The sequence below is a fragment of the Herpailurus yagouaroundi genome, unplaced genomic scaffold (assembly GCF_014898765.1).
Source record: "Herpailurus yagouaroundi ecotype Mexico unplaced genomic scaffold, PumYag 163, whole genome shotgun sequence".
NCBI classification, from domain to species: domain Eukaryota; kingdom Metazoa; phylum Chordata; class Mammalia; order Carnivora; family Felidae; genus Herpailurus; species Herpailurus yagouaroundi.
In genome coordinates this window covers 36,164,286-36,182,957 of record NW_024412404.1, presented here as the reverse complement: position 1 = coordinate 36,182,957, position 18,672 = coordinate 36,164,286, and the positions used below count along the sequence as shown (strand labels likewise).

At 50.6% G+C, this 18,672-nt stretch overlaps 1 protein-coding gene across 1 annotated transcript in view; it reads left to right on the top strand.

The window, feature by feature from the left end:
- Positions 1 to 18,672, top strand: part of TLL2 (tolloid like 2) — a 124,889-nt gene that overhangs the window by 93,772 nt on the left and 12,445 nt on the right. Inside the window, exons 11-17 of the mRNA XM_040486021.1 lie at positions 4,818 to 4,934; positions 5,926 to 6,071; positions 6,491 to 6,686; positions 14,092 to 14,217; positions 14,951 to 15,111; positions 15,744 to 15,924; positions 17,753 to 17,878. Of these exons, the coding sequence (XP_040341955.1) occupies positions 4,818 to 4,934; positions 5,926 to 6,071; positions 6,491 to 6,686; positions 14,092 to 14,217; positions 14,951 to 15,111; positions 15,744 to 15,924; positions 17,753 to 17,878 (1,053 nt within the window). The remainder of the gene's footprint in view (positions 1 to 4,817; positions 4,935 to 5,925; positions 6,072 to 6,490; positions 6,687 to 14,091; positions 14,218 to 14,950; positions 15,112 to 15,743; positions 15,925 to 17,752; positions 17,879 to 18,672) is intronic.

Genomic DNA, 18,672 nt, shown 5'->3' with positions numbered 1-18,672 from the left:
GATCTTAGAGTCCCTTATCCCACACCTTTATTACCAGGAGAGCACAAGCTCCCTGAGTGTGGACCAACTTGCTAAGTCCACACAGCCGGCTAGCGGATGAGATCAGACCAGAACTCAGATGCCCTGGTCCTGGGGAGTGGGGACTGGGGACTGCTGAATCTGAGAAGGGTATCCCCGTAGGACCGTCAGATAAAATGCATGATTCATTGTTTATATGAAATTCAAATTTAACTGGCTTTCCTCTACTTTTGTTTGTGAAATCTGGCAACCCTAAACCCCACCAGGAACGCAGCAGACTCGGAGGGCTCTGGAGAAGGAAGCTCTCGGTTACTGAAGTTCCCTAGAGAGGGCTGAGACACGCTCCTGAGACTGGGCACTCGCAGACGAATTTCCAGTGATTTCCTTTTCTTGAACTTGAAACAAGAATTTTCTCACTACAGATCCTGGCTACACTTTCATTGATTAGATGGGCTTTTTGCCACTCTTTGTTGTCGGTGATGGTTTGTTTTGTTTGGGTTATTTTGGGGGCTCATATTTTACACACTTTCGCTGTGTGTGTGTGTGTGTGTGTGTGTGTGTGTGTGTGAGTGCCACAGCCAAGGCATGGCCCGGTGCCTGTAACCGTCATTCTTCGTTTGCGGGAATTCTCCTCTGCCAACTATTTGGCCTGCTCTGATGTTTCCGAATGCAGCCGTTAGTGCACTTCTGTGTCTGGAACAAGTGCATTGTGTGGGCCGAACTGGTCCCTGGGAGGGGTCAGTGCCATGAAATCTGCTGGGAGGAGGCAGGTCAATGCCCCTTTGGCAGGAGGGAGAGCGGATTAGGGCGGATTGTGAAAGTATGCATCTTGCTCTGAAAAACTGTGCATTGCATATTTTCCCAGGGCAGTGTGTGAAAACCCAGGCATAATGGATGCATAACTTTTTATGAATGAACCCTTTATGACTCCCCGTGGAGCCCACTTGTAGTGTCCTCATCTGCATTTCCTCTTCTTGATATCCTTATTAAACTCCTCCTCCAAAGCCGGGAACCAGATTCCGTTGAGGAATTTGACACCTTTTCTGAGTCCAGTTTCTCCCCAGCCTGTTAGTTTTCTTGGAAAGGGGCTGTTTGGGTCCCACTTTTTCACAAAGTGATTAAAGAGAAATGAAAGTAGAATGAGAGCATGTCATGGCCAGTTAGAGCTATCAAATTGAGTTTTCAGTTTCAGGGGTCACTTACGAGATTGCACCTGAAGTGGGGAGGAACGTGGCCGCAGAGAGAATTTACCCAGTGATTTGAAACACTGTCCTGCTAATTGGATCCCCCTGCCTTATTTCTGCAGGAGGAATTACTCTGACAATGCACTTTTGTATGCAGAACTGTCTTTGAGTATTCTGCACCACCTCACTGCACACAAAAGCCCTTTTTCCCCCTTTCCCTGAAGTGGGGAGGGAGGTTCAGAAAGGCCAGGCTGGCCAATCAGTGTCGCGTGGCCCTACCACCGGGGCTCCCTGGGCAGGGGCAGCCTCTCAAGTGAGCAGAAATGACAGCGTGAGTCAAACAGCCAAGCCCGGCGTCACCACAGACTTGCTTTATGGTTGGAGGCTTTGATCTATCATTTCTAAGTGTCCGTGTCCAAACTGGGAATGATGTTTACATTCCCAGAGAGCAGATTTCATGTCTGTTTACCCAAAAGTGTACAGTGTTCAGAATCACACCTTAACAGAGAAGTTCCTCTCGATGATGGTGGCAGTGGTGATGAAGAAGGTGAAATTGATGATGAAGGTCAAGGGCTCAGACTGCCAAGGTTCAAATCCTGCTTCCCTTACAACTTTGAGTATAACTCAAGTTGAATGTAACTCGACTCAAATTCTTCAACCCTCAGTTTGCCCATAAATGAGATGAATAATAAACAGTCCCTAATTCAGAGGGTAGGGGGAAGCAGTTAGATCATCCACGCAAAGCGCTGGGGAGAGGGTCATGCTCAGTAAAAAGGGGCTTTCATCGGGACCGTTATGGCGAAGATAAGAACATTAAGGAAATGGGCAGGGGACAAAGTAAAGGGTTCTAGGTGAGAATTACAAGGTGATTTGGGGAGAGAAGTTACTTAGGACTATTTGTAACTTACCCCACCAAGCCTGGCTTTGCCAAAGCAGTGATTCCAACCCCCTCCAGAGTAGTGAGTGAGTAGACCCAGGTTGTCCTGTGGCCCAGCCGTGGGTGGTTCATCTCATCCAGTTACGTTGTTAGGCGGCAAGGCAGACGTGGGAAGTTCTTCTCTTTTTTGGAAACAGTCCCCAGTGGCTGTGACAGCTGGGGTTTTAAAAGGAGAAATTTGGGGCGCCTGGGTGGCGCAGTCAGTTAAGCGTCCGACTTCAGCCAGGTCACGATCTCGCGGTCCGTGAGTTCGAGCCCCGCGTCGGGCTCTGGACTGATGGCTCAGAGCCTGGAGCCTGTTTCCGATTCTGTGTCTCCCTCTCTCTCTGCCCCTCCCCCGTTCATGCTCTGTCTCTCTCTGTCCCAAAAATAAAATAAACGTTGGAAAAAAACTAAATAAATAAATAAATAAATAAATAAAAGGAGAAATTTGGACTTGAAACTCAGTTTGGTCAAGAAGGGATTCCTTTTGTGATCCCATATTGTTTAACTGCTGTTCAGCAGCTCTGTCTCCTCACTGGTAAGCAGTACTTACTTGCCCATGCTTATGTGTTGTTTTCCAAGAATTAATTGACACTAATTGGCCATGCCAGAGTAACCATTACTGAAAATTTATAGGCTTCTGATGGAGTTTTCCTTGCCAAATTCTTGGCAGAAGTCTCAGCTCATCTCACTTGATATTAAGCTCATCAAATCCAAAAAGCTGCAGGTGGCCAGAATTGGAAGGGAGCAGAAGGAGATTAGCAACTTCTACCCCATGTGTCCCCAAAGAACGTGTCCACAGTTGGCCATCAGGAAACGTCCATCGTAGCCTTCATTCCTCCCTCAACCTCACTCCCCCATTTCTCAGAAGGGCAAAGCAGAATTATAACTTCAGGTGGTTGATACAGTGCTTAATATGGTGCTGGCAATAATGGAGCACCTGCTTAATATCTGTTGAATAGACATAAAAAATACTGAGATATAAATCACATACTGTATGATTCACCATTTAAAGTGTACAAGTCAATAAGTTTTAGTGTGCTCACAGAGTTGTGCAACCAACCATCACCATAATCAAGTGTAGAACATTTTTATCACCCAAAAGAAAACCCATACTCATTAACAGGCATGACCTCCCATTTCCCCCATATCAGATGGATTTTTGAGCGACCTACGCAGTCAGTGCTTGAGAGAACCATGGCTTCCGGTCCAAATAGACCTTGACTGGTCTGTGTTGTGAACTGATCAGTACAACCCAGCCCATGTCGCACCCTATTCCCATCCCCACCCTTGCCATGGCTGCCATCTTTACACGACATTGGGAATTATAGGGCCAAAGATTACCATACATTGGGAAGTCACGGCCTTCCGCCTCTTCCTCTGTGAAAGATCCAAGTATCAGACTCATACCCAAGTGTCAGAGAAATACACATGTATTTGTATTTTTCAATAGCAGAATTTCAACGGCAATTATGAGCCCCTCTCTATCAGGTAGGGGAAATTAATTTTGGTCAGTTTGTGTTTTCTTCCCCTGAGGTGGGGGTGCCAGTAAGGGCACGTGCCACGGCACGGTGGCAGGGGGGCATCCGTATTGCCATCTCAGTTGGCATTGCTGAGCGTCCTCATGCCTGTCTGGTCTCCAGTCCTCTGTCTGAGCAAAGAATCCTCAGTGGCTGCTGTGCCTCCTTCTTGTCTCAATTCTAGGCCAGTTCAGATTGGTGCCAAGTCCATGTCTCCCTAGAAGACATTCAGTGGGTGATGTTCTATGGCTCCCCACATCCTCTGGACTATGGGAAGTTCACTTCCATATCCCTTTGCCTGAAGAACTCTGCATGCCTGTATCCTGGCCTAATGTCTGGATGAGCCATGCACACACTCCCGTTCTGACCCCCGGTGGGGCATGGGGATCAAAGATCTTGTCGCCCTTCCAGGCTCTGCCCAGGGACTGGGGGCGCAGTCCTGTCCTTCTCCCAGACCCTCAAACCCACTTGAGGTCTCTATCATCCTTTTCCATCAAGGGTCTTAGCTCAAGGTGGGACAGGGCACAGGGTCCTTCCAAAGCATCCCTTGTGCCCTCTCTAACCCTCTCCTCCCTAGTCCCCTCACTCATCTATTTTAGGAATCTTTCTAAGACTACCAGGATGGAAACATGTGCTCTTACACATCGTGTGTTCTCCCAAGTCTTTGTAATTGTGACTGGGCTTGGGAAGTTCAAAAGCCAAGAAGGTTTGTTTTTTTTTGTTTTGTTTTGTTTTTTGTCATGTGTTCTCTGGCATCTCTTCTCTGGGGCGAGGAAAGCAGACTCTCTTCCTAAAGGCATGCTCTGCCCCCAAAGAAGGGCCATATATGTAGTGGGAGACACCAGGGGAGGAAAGGCTCATCACTATCTGGGACCATTATCCCGCCACACCTTCAGCACCTGGGCGGGACCCACCTGGCAGAGGAGGGGCGCCTGAGCTACACTCCGGGGACTTGGATTGGTTGGAGTCTGGCATTCTCTTGAAGTCAGCCTGAAGGGGACACACAGGCCGGGTGACTGCTTCCTTCCATCTGTGACTCCTGCATGTGCTGCAGGAGAATGGCCACAGCTAGGGTTACCGCTCACCTTGAGGACGTTTGGAGAAACGCGGCCTCGTGTCTGTAAGGAGCTGCTTCCCGCCCTGCCGGCGGCCTGACCCGTCTTCTCCCCTTCCCAGGCAGGTTTTGTGGTGACAGGGCCCCGGAGCCCCTCACCTCCACGGACAGCCGGCTCTGGGTGGAGTTCCGGAGCAGCAGCAGCACCTTGGGCAAGGGTTTCTTCGCGGTGTACGAAGGTTTGTTCACGGCAGGGGGGGCTCTCGTTCCACCTCTGACCTTCCCACGCGGCCCGCTGTCCCTCTTGCACCCCCGCACGCGTGGCAGCCGCCAGAGCCGTGAGGGGTAGGGGCAACCACCGCAGGGGCCGGGCTGAGGATCCCCAGGTCCGCAGCTGTGCTCACGTCACGACAGGTGTCGTCCACCTGTCACCACCCGCTGGACTCCACTCCAGTGGGGCTGGGGAGCGTGTCCCAGGTGTAGAGCCCTAGGGAAATGAAAGCAGACTCTGAATAGCTGTGTGAGCCCGAGAAAAGAACCTGACCTCTCTAGGCCTCTGTTTCATTTATGAAAAGAAGACTTGGGACAATATCAGGGTATTTACAAGGACACTTTTTGAAAGGGCCTCTGAGGCCACCCTGGTGATCGAGTTGAGGGAACACATAGGTCTGGGCTCTAGGCGGCTGCCACCAGGGCATTTCTGCTTCAGTTTGTCCCACCTACTGGGTAAATTGTAATTTTGCAGACACCAAAATTTTGTTTTTATAAAAGAAATAACGTGTGTGTGTGCGCGCGCGCGCGTGCACGCATGCGTGCAGGTGTGGGTCCCTCCGCACCAGCAGTCCTCTGCTCTCTACATTAGAATCCCTTGGGGAGTTCGAACATCACAGCTGCTTGGAGCACCCCCCTCCCCCCCGCCCCCAGACACACTTGCATCAGAATTTCTGGGGACATGGCCCCTGCTTCCACAGCTCAAAAAATGTCCCAGGTGATTTTGATGCACAGAAAAGGTGGAGAACCTCTGCTTTGCAAGGTTATTTTCTTTATATGAAAAAAATTCAGAGTTGCAAACGAATGAAATTGTGCCTTTCCGGAGGCACAGTCTTGGTTGGCTGGAAATGAAAATGTTGCCAAGTGGAGCCACCTAGTGGTGATAAGTGGCCATGAATTTCCTTCCTAAAGGTCTGACCAAGGACCCCATTCCTTCTCTTCCCGATTCTCTTTCTAAAGCTACGTGTGGGGGAGATATTAACAAAGATGCTGGTCAGATTCAATCTCCCAACTACCCGGATGACTACAGACCTTCCAAGGAATGTGTCTGGAGGATTACGGTTTCGGAAGGGTTTCACGTGGGGCTTACCTTCCAAGCTTTTGAGGTGAGTACTGCTCAGGGTTTCTTCCCCAGGAGGAAGTAAACATAAACTTCTGCCAGACACTCTGTGCTCTACAAAGACGGGTTTCCATTTTTTTGGTTGAAAACAGGTACCTAAGTCCGTTTCAAGCTCATGGTGCATTGTACCTGGGCATTTGATATCAAAATCTTTGCAGGCTTTGAAATTGTCTCCACCTCCTTTCTGATGGCTGCCTGGGTAGATGGGGGGAAGTAAAAGTCTGGGAGGGGATCCCAGGATGTTTTGTAGAATCGCTCTTCCCTACTTATCATCTCTTAGTCTGCACAATTTGGTCCACCCTAGACTAGATTTTTGAGAGTGCTATTTCGGTTCCCTTGTTACACAAAAAACCTTAAAGCCAGACCATCCGTCACCTTTCACATTGCCTCTGTTTCTCTGTTTAGATTGAAAGGCATGACAGCTGTGCATACGACTACCTGGAAATCCGCGACGGCCCCACGGAAGAGAGTGCCCTGATTGGCCATTTCTGTGGCTACGAGAAGCCGGAAGATGTGAAATCGAGCTCCAACAGAATGTGGATGAAGTTTGTGTCCGATGGCTCTATCAATAAAGCGGGCTTTGCAGCCAATTTTTTCAAGGGTATGAATTAGCAGTTTGTTTCCATTTTTAGTCACAGGAAGAGGTATTGCCCCCCTGGCCTAAGAATCATAAAACCCATGTGGAACCTTAGCGTCAAACAAGGCTCCCTGCCGGGAGAAGGCGGTGACCCATAGCGGAGCTGCCTCTAACAAAGTCCACCACGGACTCAGGAGCAGGAGCAGCCTTGGCGTCGAAATTAGATTTAGTAAGTTTACAAGGTCAACTTAGTGAACCTTAGGGAATGAGCATTGATAAGAATAAATATTTGTGCAGTCAGTCTCATTAACTGAGCACCTACTGTGTGTCAGGAACTGTGCAAGGGACTTGGTTTACAGGATGTCATTGAATAACCCTTTGAGTTGGGTTTGGATCACGTTTGGTTAGAGTCGAGAAGGGTTGCTTGGGTCACTCAGTTAAGTGGTTGATCAAGAATCCAAGCGCAGTCTGACCCCTAAGCCCCAACTCTTTCTGCAGCACTGTTTTACGTCCCCCGCTGTGGGCCAGAGAGGCAGCCTCGGTCTTCAGCAGCCGAGGCACCACCCCCAGCCTACAAGTCTACCCTCAAGTGTGTCAGGGTGGGGAGGACAGTGAGGGGGTGGTGCTCAGGGAACAAACCTCCATGGCTGCTTTGCAGTCTTCATGAAAGCAGACCCAGAATGCCATGGGAAGACCAGCATTCCTGGCCCCGGCAGAATGGGCTTCTCAGGACTCCTTCGTGTGGGCAGGTCTTCCTTCCCTGCTCTCGGGGACCTCCTGGAAGCCCCTCAGACCACACTCTCAAAGGGAAGCATGGATACTCCCCAGCACATTGTGATTGGGCACCTGGTGGCACACCAGCAGCCATTGAGTGGTGTTATCTAATCCACACCTGAGCTCCCTTGATGCGTGGCACTATTCACATCCAGTAGGAAGCTGCTTTCCTCTCCTCCCCGAGGACTCCTGGCTGTGCCAATCCAGAAATCCCGGTCCCTCTCTTACTCCCACTTTCCCCATCTGCCCCCTCTTTAGCCCTTTCTCCCAGATTCTGTATAAGCGGACAGGTGTCAGAAAAACCCATTTCAAGCCGTGCACCCCTGAGCAGGCAGCTCTTTGTCCTTTATTGAGAGTTCAGTTTTGTTCTCTGTCAAACAAGGGGAAGAAATCTGCCCGTTTTACCTAACCAGTGGTGAAGCCCCAACAAACTGATGGCTGTCGAGAGACTCCACAGGCTGGAAAGTGCCGCACAGATACGTGGGATTCTTTTTCTTTTGTCTTGAGGCATCTGCGAGAGCAAAACCCAAGCAGAAACAGAACAAGAATCATAATGCTTTCAACAATGGGAGGAAAAATGTAATCAATTCTTTCCCAAGCAAAAAAACCCAGGCCACAGCAGGTATAATTCAAACGCAGCTCAAGCTTGTGGTTGAGATGCCTGGAAATTCGCAGTCGGTACCCAACCTGGCCCAGACTGCGTGTGACTTAGCAGCAGCGCCGCTCGCTGGGTGGCCTTAAGCAAGTTACACAACCTCTCTGAATCCCAGATCTTCCACTTCTACAGATGTGTTGTTGCAGAGCTGACAGGGGAACATGAAACAGTGTAAGCAAATGCACGTGGTATAATGTTTAGACCCATGCGCTGTCTTTGCTAAAGGAGTCTTTGAAGTGGTTATTTTTGTCTCTGGCAAAAATGACATGACAGTTTCTTCTTGCCAGGTATCATTTTCTTGCTGCTGCTGTAACAAATTCCCGCAAACTCGGTGGCCTAAAACAACACGAGCTTGTCATCTGGTAGTTCCGGAGGTCGGATTTCCTTGCCTCTTCCTGCATTTCTTGGTTCAGGTGCCCCTCCACCTTCGAGCCAGCACTGGCCACTTGGGTCTTTCCCCTGCTGTACTGCAGACCTCTGCTTCCACTGTCACATCTCTTTTTCTGACCCTGATCTCCTCCCTCTTTCGGTAATAAGACCCGTGTGGCTACAGTGGGCCCACTCAGATAACCCAGGATAACCTCCTATTTCAAGATCCTTAATTTAATCACACTCCCAAAGCCCTTTCTGCCAAGTAAGGTAACAGATTCACAGGTTCCAGGGACTGGGACGTGCACAGCTTCAGGAGGCCTTAGTTTGCTTACCCCATGTCACAAATGATTATGAGGCTTTATTCTACCTCTGTCCTTCTCCTCTGACTTTCACCCTGAGCTCTGTAAGTTGGGTGCTGGGGAGTCGGAAACCCACGACCCACCCACACCTCATTCCTGGTTCGGTGAGGCATGTTTTTGAGAGGACCAGCTAAAGCTGGAGTGTAGGGTTACCAGATTTACCAAAAATGGGGGGGGGGGATGCCCAGTTAAATCTGAATATAAGATAAAGAATGACCCTTAGTATAAGCATGTCCCAAACATTGCATACCTTGCTGAGAAATGGTAAGAAATGTTCATGTTAAATTCAAAGGTAGTTGAGCATCCTGTGTTGTTTTTTTGTTTTTTGGTTTTTTTTGTGTGGCAACCCTCCTGAGATGCCAATCAACGCAGTGGAAAGGAGTGCTTCCTCTGTGATGCTGCACTGGTTTGTGGGGGACCGAGCTGGCTCGCTCTCAGTACCCACGATAACCAGCTCCATTTGCTGGTTAGAAGATACCATCGTCTTCTTCTTCCACAGTTAGCCATCATTCAGCAGCCATCAAGCCATGTGTCAGGTGCTGTGCTGGGGGCTGGGGACACAGGAAGGCACAGTCATCCTCAGGAGCTCAAGGTGGTGAAAGAGAACTGCAGGCAAATGGGTGATGACACTGACCATGGACGTGTGGACCCGGGAGGCCCCCAGCCTGGGGGCAGGGCCACATTGCCCCGCCTCACACTTCAAGGGCATTTCACTTCTCGGCTCGCAAACATCTTTTTTAGATGCCCAGGAAGATGTTTACTGAGGCCCGTCTACACTGACTTAATGCACAGGCCCGGCTTGATGTCTTCTTGATGTCAGTAAGCTTGACTCTGAACCTGAAAACGGGCAGCAGGATTGCTGGAAACCTCAGAACACTTCTTGGAGGGGAAAGAAAAGAGGTCTACTGAGTGTGCTAGAAACTGCATGAGATATCTCACTTCGTCTTCAGAACAACCCCTTGGTAGGCATTATTTTTACCCCCACTTTTAAATTGAGGAAACTGAAATTCCAAACTGGCGGAGCCAGAACAGACCCCGGATCTCTGTAGGGTCCCCAGTGCATTCTTCCCACTACAAAGACCTGCCAGTCTCGGGCAAGGGAAAGTCAGGGGGCTTGAATTTCTCATTCGTGTTTGTGACGTGATTCTGACACCTGTCGCCTTTCTGCCCCCTTATTACCATGGGAATATGGGGAAAGGGGCCTTGGATTTAGTGTCCCAGGTTCGGCTTTTCATCCCGCCCTCATTCCTTATTAGGTAGGTGTCTGCTCTCAGGCAGGTCAGTTTTCCTTTCTGAGACTGGATCGTACCTGCTTTGTTTTCCACTGTATTCCCCGCGCCTGGCCCACACTCAGCTCAGTAAATACTCACTGGGCAGGGAATGAATAGATGAAAGAATAATGAGGCTCAGATTCCTCATTTGTGGATTGAGCTTCCTGCTGCTTTCCCTGCTTACTTTTCGGGGTTCCCAGGAGAAAGAATGAGGTGAGACCGCAGTCTAGAGCAGTGCTGTCCAACAGAAAAAGAGGGCAAGTCACAAAAGTGAGCCACATATGTAATCTTAAACTATCCAGTAGCAACCTCGTCCCTCACCCTGCCCCCCCCCAAAAGAAACAGGTGGAATTATTTGAATATATTTTATTTAACCCAATATATCAGTTTTATAATCATTTACCATCACATGCAATACTATCATTTTAATATGTAATTTACATACACAAAGTTAACGAAACATTTTAGGGTTTTTTTCATACTAAGTCTTGGAAATCCGGCGTCTTTTACACTCACAGCACACCTGAATTTGGACCAGCTACATTTCAAGTATTCGATAGCCACACAGGCTGGTGGCGACCACATCGGTCAGTGCAGATCTGGAGACTGGACGGCCCGGCCTTTTTCCAGAGAAGCCATCGGTAGGGTGTCCTGGGAACACACAGCACCCAGTGCGTGTGTCAGGACTCCTCCGCTGAAAGAAACTGGAAGACTGACTACAAGGTCCACCCAGAGGAGTTGGACCAAGCCGAAGAAGCTCTTGCCTTGGTGCCAGTTGGCACGAGCCTCTGCCCAGAGCCCAGTTGGCGTATGGCACTGACCAGGGTGCCAGTTGGCCTTTGCATCCCTCTCTCGGTGCCAGATGGCAGTCCTCTCCGAGCCCGCTGGCCTGGCAGCAGGCAGAGCTCATCTCCGCTTACTTTGGGAGATGGCAGCAGCATTTGAAGGTTGGCAGAGCCATTTTGGTCCCATACTCCTCACATAAAGAATATGATTCCCACCTTGATCCCCATACTCCTCTCTCCCAGTGCCAATGGACCACCATGGGATGTTGATGAGGCGGACTGGTTTCCTTCAGGTGCTTCTTCAAAAGCTTAAGGAGGTGCCCTGACTCCTCTTTCCTCGACTCTCTCTGAAACAATTGTTGGCATCCTCTCTGAGCCATCTCATGACCTAAGCATAGAATGGTACCTTCTTTCACTACTACCACTTGAAGAAGGCAAGGAAGACAGAGCTACCACTCTGTATGGCTGAGCCCTGTCTAGTTCAGCCTTTTCTTTTCCTACCCACACCCACAGCCTCCCAGATTTTGGGGGGACGCTTGGCTCTTGACCACGGTAGGTCAGAGCAAGCATGAACTTGTGGGCTTGGAGCAGATGCTGCTTCATCAAAGTGTGGGAGTGGTTCCAAGGACACCCAGTGTCCCACCAAGAGTGGCGCCCTGGTACACTTCCACACCATCCACTCAAGCTGGAGTACAGTTGAAAATGGCCAAACATCCCACTGCTTTAGCTGGAGGGAGCTCAGATGTAACCCTGTATCTTTCACCCGCCTTCTTGGGCTCAACAAACATCCTACCCTTCTAGTCCCCGGAGGAACTATATTCCTGTTGCCTTCAGCCCAAATCCAATCTACCAGCCTCTCTCCCTCCACATGGCTAAGATGGCACCAGGAGACTTGTTCATCTGTGGTCTTCCCTTTCTTGCCGATGACAAACGTGTGTCCTGCCTATTGCCATAGCATCTTCTGGCATCAGAGTCTCCCTTCACCCCCCAGCTGTGAGGTCTTGTGTTTGTCATGGTCTATTTTGATGAGCTTCTTCCATCATTCTTTTCTGCCCTCCCCCTGCGCTCACCTGCCAGTTTCTTGACTCTGCTGTGCTGCCTTCCTGCCCATCTCTTCTTCCATCACTGGCCAGTCTTTGACACCTTGTCCTTCTTTTGACACCTTTGTCTCGCTCCCCTCCTCAGGCTTGCACTGTGCTCTCACCTGATTCGGGTGTGCCCAGGTAACCTTATCCTTTCCACTCCCTTCATCAGCATAGCTGTCCACCCACTGGGATTTCAAAAGCAATCTTCCTGTTGTCTGTAGGGAGCGCTACTCCGTACCAGATGTCTGTATGCTGGGTACTTCACACCCTTCATTTTCAACCCCCACAACCCTAAAAGTAGGTACTATTCTCATTTTAACACAGGAGGAACACTCAGAAAAATTAAATCACCCAACCGGTTGGGGTAAGATCCAGTGGTGGATCCAACCGAGGTCTGTGAGGCTCACTCTAGAACACTGGACTCTTTCCGTTTCTTCTTATCATTGATTCTCCTCCTATACTTTCTCGAAAATGTCAAAGAAAGTACTTTGCCTTTTGTAAAGGAATGAGTGGTTGCCAGCTGCTTACTATTTTAGCATACTTAATGCTTGCATTTATTCGAGCCCACGGACAACTTCAAACCCCTGTCTAGAGCATGCCTCCTGAACTCAGTCCCCCCTCCTGACCAACTTACTTAAGTTTGGCTGAGCCCAACAACGCATCACTCTAAGAATTACCTAAGTTTGCCCAGTGAAGAGCGGGCAGGTGCATGAGTGTTTTGTGCATCGTGGACAAGGAAGCCTGGAAGGAAATGGGTCTATTTGAGTCAGAAAAGGGCAGCTCCGAGGGACACATCACGGCTGAAGGGTTTGCGTGTTCTGCAGGACCAATGGGTTGGAAGTTGCACGGAGCCAGAGTTTTGACAATTCAAATTCCAAAGGATAAGAAATACTTTTGAAAAGCAGTGAGAGTCCTGTCTCTGGGGGATTTCGAGCAGGACCTGCAAAGCCATCTGTAAGAAATGTTACTGAAAGGATCACCGCCTAAGGGCAGGACTGGGGGTGGGGGTGGGGGGTCTTTTCAGGACTTAACTAACTGCAAGATGTCCTGGTTTCTCTCGTTTTACGTGTAATGCCGTCTTTGAGGATTTTGCGGACGACACCGTGCCTGCTCTATTCCTACCTTCCGTGATGTTATGAACCCATACCACCCCCACCCTTTCTTCCTCCTAGATTGGGCTCGTTCAGCTTTGTTTTGTTTTTGAAGATGCCTCCGTGTCTTGTGCCCTCTCTGGGCTCTCTGGCTCAGTGAGGCCACAGCCTCCCCTCTCGGGGATAGATGCACCACAGCCTGGCAACGGAAAATCAGGAGTTTTTCCTTTCATTTCTGATCCTCTCCCGGGCGATGCCCACTGCCTGGGTTTTTCTTTTCTCCAGTGATGCATGGGCTGACATTTCCAGGCAGATTCTCCAGTGACTCCTGTGTTGCTCCTCGGGACAGCTCTCCTGGTATCCTGCTTGGTGTTATTTAATTGCCCCAAACATGTCACCAGACACTTGTCAGTGCTGAATCCCATCTGACTCCCCTGCTAACTCAGTCGCACTGTGGCCTCCCCCGGTTTCTCCTGGGAGTATTGGCTAACCTGAGAGCTCAGTGTTTTCTGTAATCTTGAAGATCTCCCTGAGCACGCCTCTTCAGATTATTTCTAAAACGCTAAATCACAGGTTCTGGTTCTGTCTCTAAAAAATACTTTTATATCTTCCTCTAGAAATGCGTCCCTTTGTTCTTATCTTCCACTTAATGTCCCTGAGAAGTGCCATATTTGGGAGGAACCTCAATTCCATGGCATTAAAACTGATTAAGTCTCCGGTGTGGAAGAGATTTTTTAAAAATCACACTGTATTCCCTGATTGAACCCTTCAAAGAATAAAATCATCCAGGCCTGATCTCCTCCAGAGGAGCCCTCCCTCTGGGTAACAAGTTACTCTTATGTTCTCGAGACTTCTCCTTTGGTTATGGCTGCTGCCAGTGTCTGAGACGTGGGCATGAGCCTCCCTGGGAGGTGGTCACCAGGCACCATTCTTGTTCTTAGAGGTCACTTGCCAGGGGCCCTGGGGCGTGGAATGGGATGGGGAACAGACCAGGCAGCTCTGTGGTGATTTAGCCGGGTCCCCTTCCTCTCCCACAGAGGTGGATGAGTGCTCCTGGCCAGATCACGGCGGGTGTGAGCAGCGCTGTGTGAACACTCTGGGCAGCTACAAGTGCGCGTGCGACCCTGGCTACGAGCTGGCTGCCGATAAGAAGACGTGTGAAGGTTGGTGTTGGACCCACCAAGCTAGAATGAGACAGGATAAGGGACAAGTTAGGAGAAGTGGGGAGGAGAGGGGGAAGCCGGCTGGCTGTGAGGTGACATGATCTGTGGTGGGTGATGTCCCCGGCTCTCGGAGGGAAAAATAGCTCCACAAAGTCACCCACGTGCGAGGGGGCTGCCCGAATTACGAGGACTCCATCCCAGGCGCTGACGGGTTCATTTTCTTCCGTGGCCGTGAACACTTCACATGATTATCAGATAAAAAAGAAAAGCAAAGAAAAACTCTGCGCCCTTAGGTGTGACTCAGCTGATAGCTCATTTCACTCATTCCATTTCCAACTGCCTGGCGTTCCGTTTTCCTTGCCCACCTGGCTGACCCTGCTTGTTCGTGTAAGCCAGGTAAAGTGCACAGCTCGGTACAAACATTGCCAAGGCTCCTTTGGTCCAAGTCATGTGGAGTCCCCGGCTATGCCCCTGAGCGACAGGTAAGCACGCGTGTGTTGTCATCATTTTAAAAAGCGGTGAAGGCTTGTCCTCAGCTTCATCCCTCCAAATGCTCAGCTGAAGCCGACTAGGAGAAACGCTGCGGGATTAATCAGTTCAGATTGTCAACCTTTCTCTCTTTCTTTCTTTTTCCTTTGTGTTAAAGAACAGCCCGCTTATTGCTGCTTGGGGGGAAATCGCAGTCACTTGGAACGAAAACCAAATGAGTCTTGCTTCTGTTTCTCCCGTGCAGTGGCCTGTGGCGGTTTTATTACCAAGCTGAACGGAACCATCACCAGCCCTGGGTGGCCGAAGGAGTATCCTACAAACAAAAACTGCGTCTGGCAGGTGGTGGCCCCTGCTCAGTACCGGATCTCCCTCCAGTTTGAAGTGTTTGAACTGGAAGGCAATGATGTATGCTTCTGCGCTCTAATTCCTTGTGTGGGGACGTGGCTCGGGGCTGCAGACCAGCGAGGGGCTCGGCAGGCAGGGACGTAGCTTCCTATAGTCATACTACCTTTGCGGGGCAGAATCTGGGAGCGTTTGGTGCAGCAGTTTAAGCTGTCTGTCCTCTGCAGACACGGAGCCTTGGTCCTCTTGTCATTGACGGACCCAAGGAGAATCAGGACCAGAGTGGAGGAGGCAGGTCTTGGGGGTGGGAGGCGGTCAAGACAAGGATGTCCCCTGGGGTAGGAGTCTGGGGATTCGCGTCCTACTGAGGGTGACGGAGGGGGTGAGACGCACCCGGGGACCAGGGTGGTATGAATTGCCTGTCTCCGCCTTTGGGCAGTGGTCATGGGATGACCAAGTCGGCCAAGGCCCAGGTAGAGCCCTCCAGCCAGAGTGCTAGTCGCGAGAGCCCCGTGTTGCCTACGCGTTGGGCCAGAGGGACCCCAGTAAGAGTTGAGAAGCCCCTCCCTTCTTCTGGATGAGGCTGAGCCGGTCTGGCCCCTAGGCAGGGTGTGGCCGTCAGGAAGGGGTCCTGCACTGACTGTGGGGTGGGGCCTCGGGAGGACCGGGCGGCTCCCCGTGGCGCTCCCTTGCAGGTCTGTAAGTACGACTTTGTGGAGGTGCGCAGCGGCCTGTCCCCCGACGCCCGGCTGCATGGCAAGTTCTGCGGCTCCGAGATGCCCGAGGCCATCACCTCCCAGAGCAACAACATGCGTGTGGAGTTCAAGTCAGACAACACGGTCTCCAAACGGGGCTTTAGGGCCCACTTCTTTTCAGGTGTGGGGGCTTGGAGGCCAGGTCCCAGGCCGAGGGGGACATGGCTGTGTAGGCTCTCAGCCTCGGGGGCACCTGCTCACCCCCTCTCTGCCCACTGCCCCTGCCCTCACAGTATTTCAGCCTTGGCGGTGGCATGCCCGGATCCGGGTTGTGTTTGTTTTGTTATTTTTTTATATTGGTGGTTATATTATTACAGGGCTGTCGTAACAAACTGCCACAAAGTGGGTGGCTTGAAGTCACAGGGATCTCTCCCAGTCCCGGAGGCCAGAAAGGTGTATTGACTTATGTATTTTTGAGAGACAGTCAAAAATTGACTGGGGTGCCTGGGTGGCTCAGTTAAGTGTCCGACTTCAGCTCGGGTCATGATCTGCAGTTTGTGGGTTCGAGACCCGTGTCAGGCTCTGAGCGGACAGCTCGAAGCCTGGCACCTGCTTCAGATTCTGTGTCTCCCTCTCTCTCTGCCCCTCCCCTGCTCATGCTTTCTCTCTCTCTGTCTCTCAAAAATACATAAATCAAGGTGTGGGCAGGGCTGTGCCTGCCCGAGGGACAATCCTTCCCGGCCTCTTCCTAGCCTGTGGTTCCAGTACCTAAGGGTTCGGTGGGCCTCATCTCTCTATTCTGTATGGATTCTTAGTTGTCCTCAGGAAACTAAAACACAAAGTGTTCGGTGACACATCACGGTGGGGTATGAGGAAGGCAGGGAGACACCATTGACCCCTGGAGTTAACCCGGTGCCGGGGGCTGGGGGTGGAGGCCGGTCCTCGGTTGCTACAGGAAGAAGCCAGTTTGGTGGGCGCTGTGAGCAGCGCCGGCCTGAGCTACAAGAACCACAAAGATGACAGCAGCTAATACTTGAGCTCGTGCATAATAACAAATACAAGCTAACACTCACTCTGGGCTGGACACTGTTTGAAAGTGCTTTCGCTGTACTCATTCATTTCCTCTTCCCAACAACCCTATGAGGTGAGGACACCAGTACTTGTGCCCCTTTACAGGTGAGAACACTGAGGCACAGAGCTCAAGGACTGCCCAGGGTCGCAACGGCTGGGAGTGGTGGTGCAGGACCGGCATTGAGCCATCTGGTTCGTGGCCGCACACGTATCTGCTCCACAGGCAGGAGGTGGTGTGGGGTCGGGGAGGAGGAGCCCAGGCCTCTGGGTCACATAGGCTGCTTGCTCACTGAGCGACCTTGGGCATGTTAGCATTCTCAGCCTCAGTTTCCTTACCTGTAAAATGGGGGCATAGGCACCTGCCTCCTAAGGTTCTATGAGAACAAACCTGGATACTGCGTAGAAAGTGCTTTGGAGGGGTGCCTGGGTGGCTCAGTCAGTTAAGTGTCCGACTTCAGCTCAGGCCATGATCTGCAGTTTGTGGGTTCGAGCCCCGTGTCAGGCTCTGTGCTGACAGCTCGAAGCCTGGAACCTGCTTCAGATTCTGTGTTTCCCTCTCTCTCTGCCCCTCCCCTGCTCATGCTTTCTCTCTCTCTGTCTCTCAAAAATACATAAACATCAGAAAGTGCTTTGGGAAGTGCCCATCGCATAAATATTCAACACATGGCAGTTATTTTGATTATTGTTACTATTATTAATATTAGACTATCCTTTAAGGAGTTCCTTGTTTTGGCAGGAAGCAGGGGTAAAGAATGTATGTGTGTGTATATATATATATATGTATACATATATATATATGTATACATGTGTATATGTGTGTGTGTGTGTGTGTACAGGGGAGGCTCCCTGATGGAGGCTACTTTTGAGCAGAGTTCTAAGGTGGGAGGGACATTCCCAAGTTGGCATTCCCCCTTAGGAGAGTCTGTTGATCTCCTCAGACAAGGACGAGTGTGCCAAGGACAACGGCGGGTGCCAGCACGAGTGCGTCAACACGTCTGGGAGCTATCTGTGCCGGTGCAGAAACGGTTACCGGCTCCACGAGAATGGGCACGACTGTAAAGAAGGTAAGGCTAGACCGCAGCTGGGAGGCACGGCTGACCTTGGCCGCCAAGGTGTGCACATGTGTAAGAGTGAGAGCGAGGGGCCTTTCTGGTCTGCCGAGCCCTCAGTGTCTGCCTTCCCTCCTCCTTGACCTCCTGCTGAAGGGTGGCATTCCCCAGGAGGCTTGCAGGGGCCCTCAGGGGCCCTCCTGGAGTGATTATTGCAAAGTGGTTACACCCCCAGGCTCTAGAATCAGACCATCTAGGTTTAAACCCTGACTCTGCTACTTACTGGCTTTGTGACTTTGGGCAAGTTACTTAACCTCTCTGAGCTTCAGTTTCTTCTTCTAAAAGAGACTAAACATACCCCTTCTTAAAGGTGTACGGGGGTTAAATGAAAGCATGCCTAGAAAGCACTTCAGACAGTCTGGCACCTATTAAGCACTTGAAATGTCAATGCATATCGACCATCTATATCATAATAGTAGTTGCCATATGCAGGTCTGATAATAAAACGGAATTGGAAAAGGATTGCTCCCTGCTCCATTTACTACTCAGAGTTCAGGGCCAGATGCCTTTGAATGTCCAGTCATTCTGGAAAGAGCCTCCTTCTGTTATCACCCTGCCTGTGAAGGGAGTTTAGGCATCTCTGATAAGCACCCAGGCCTCTAGACCTTGGCCCCAGCACAGGGCCCCACAGAGGGCATCAGGAGGAAGGAAGATGTGAAGAATGTTTGTTCCCTCAGGACAAACATTTCAAGTTGGGAGATTTGCCTAGGGTGCACAGAGTCTGATCAGGCCTACCTGACATGTTACAG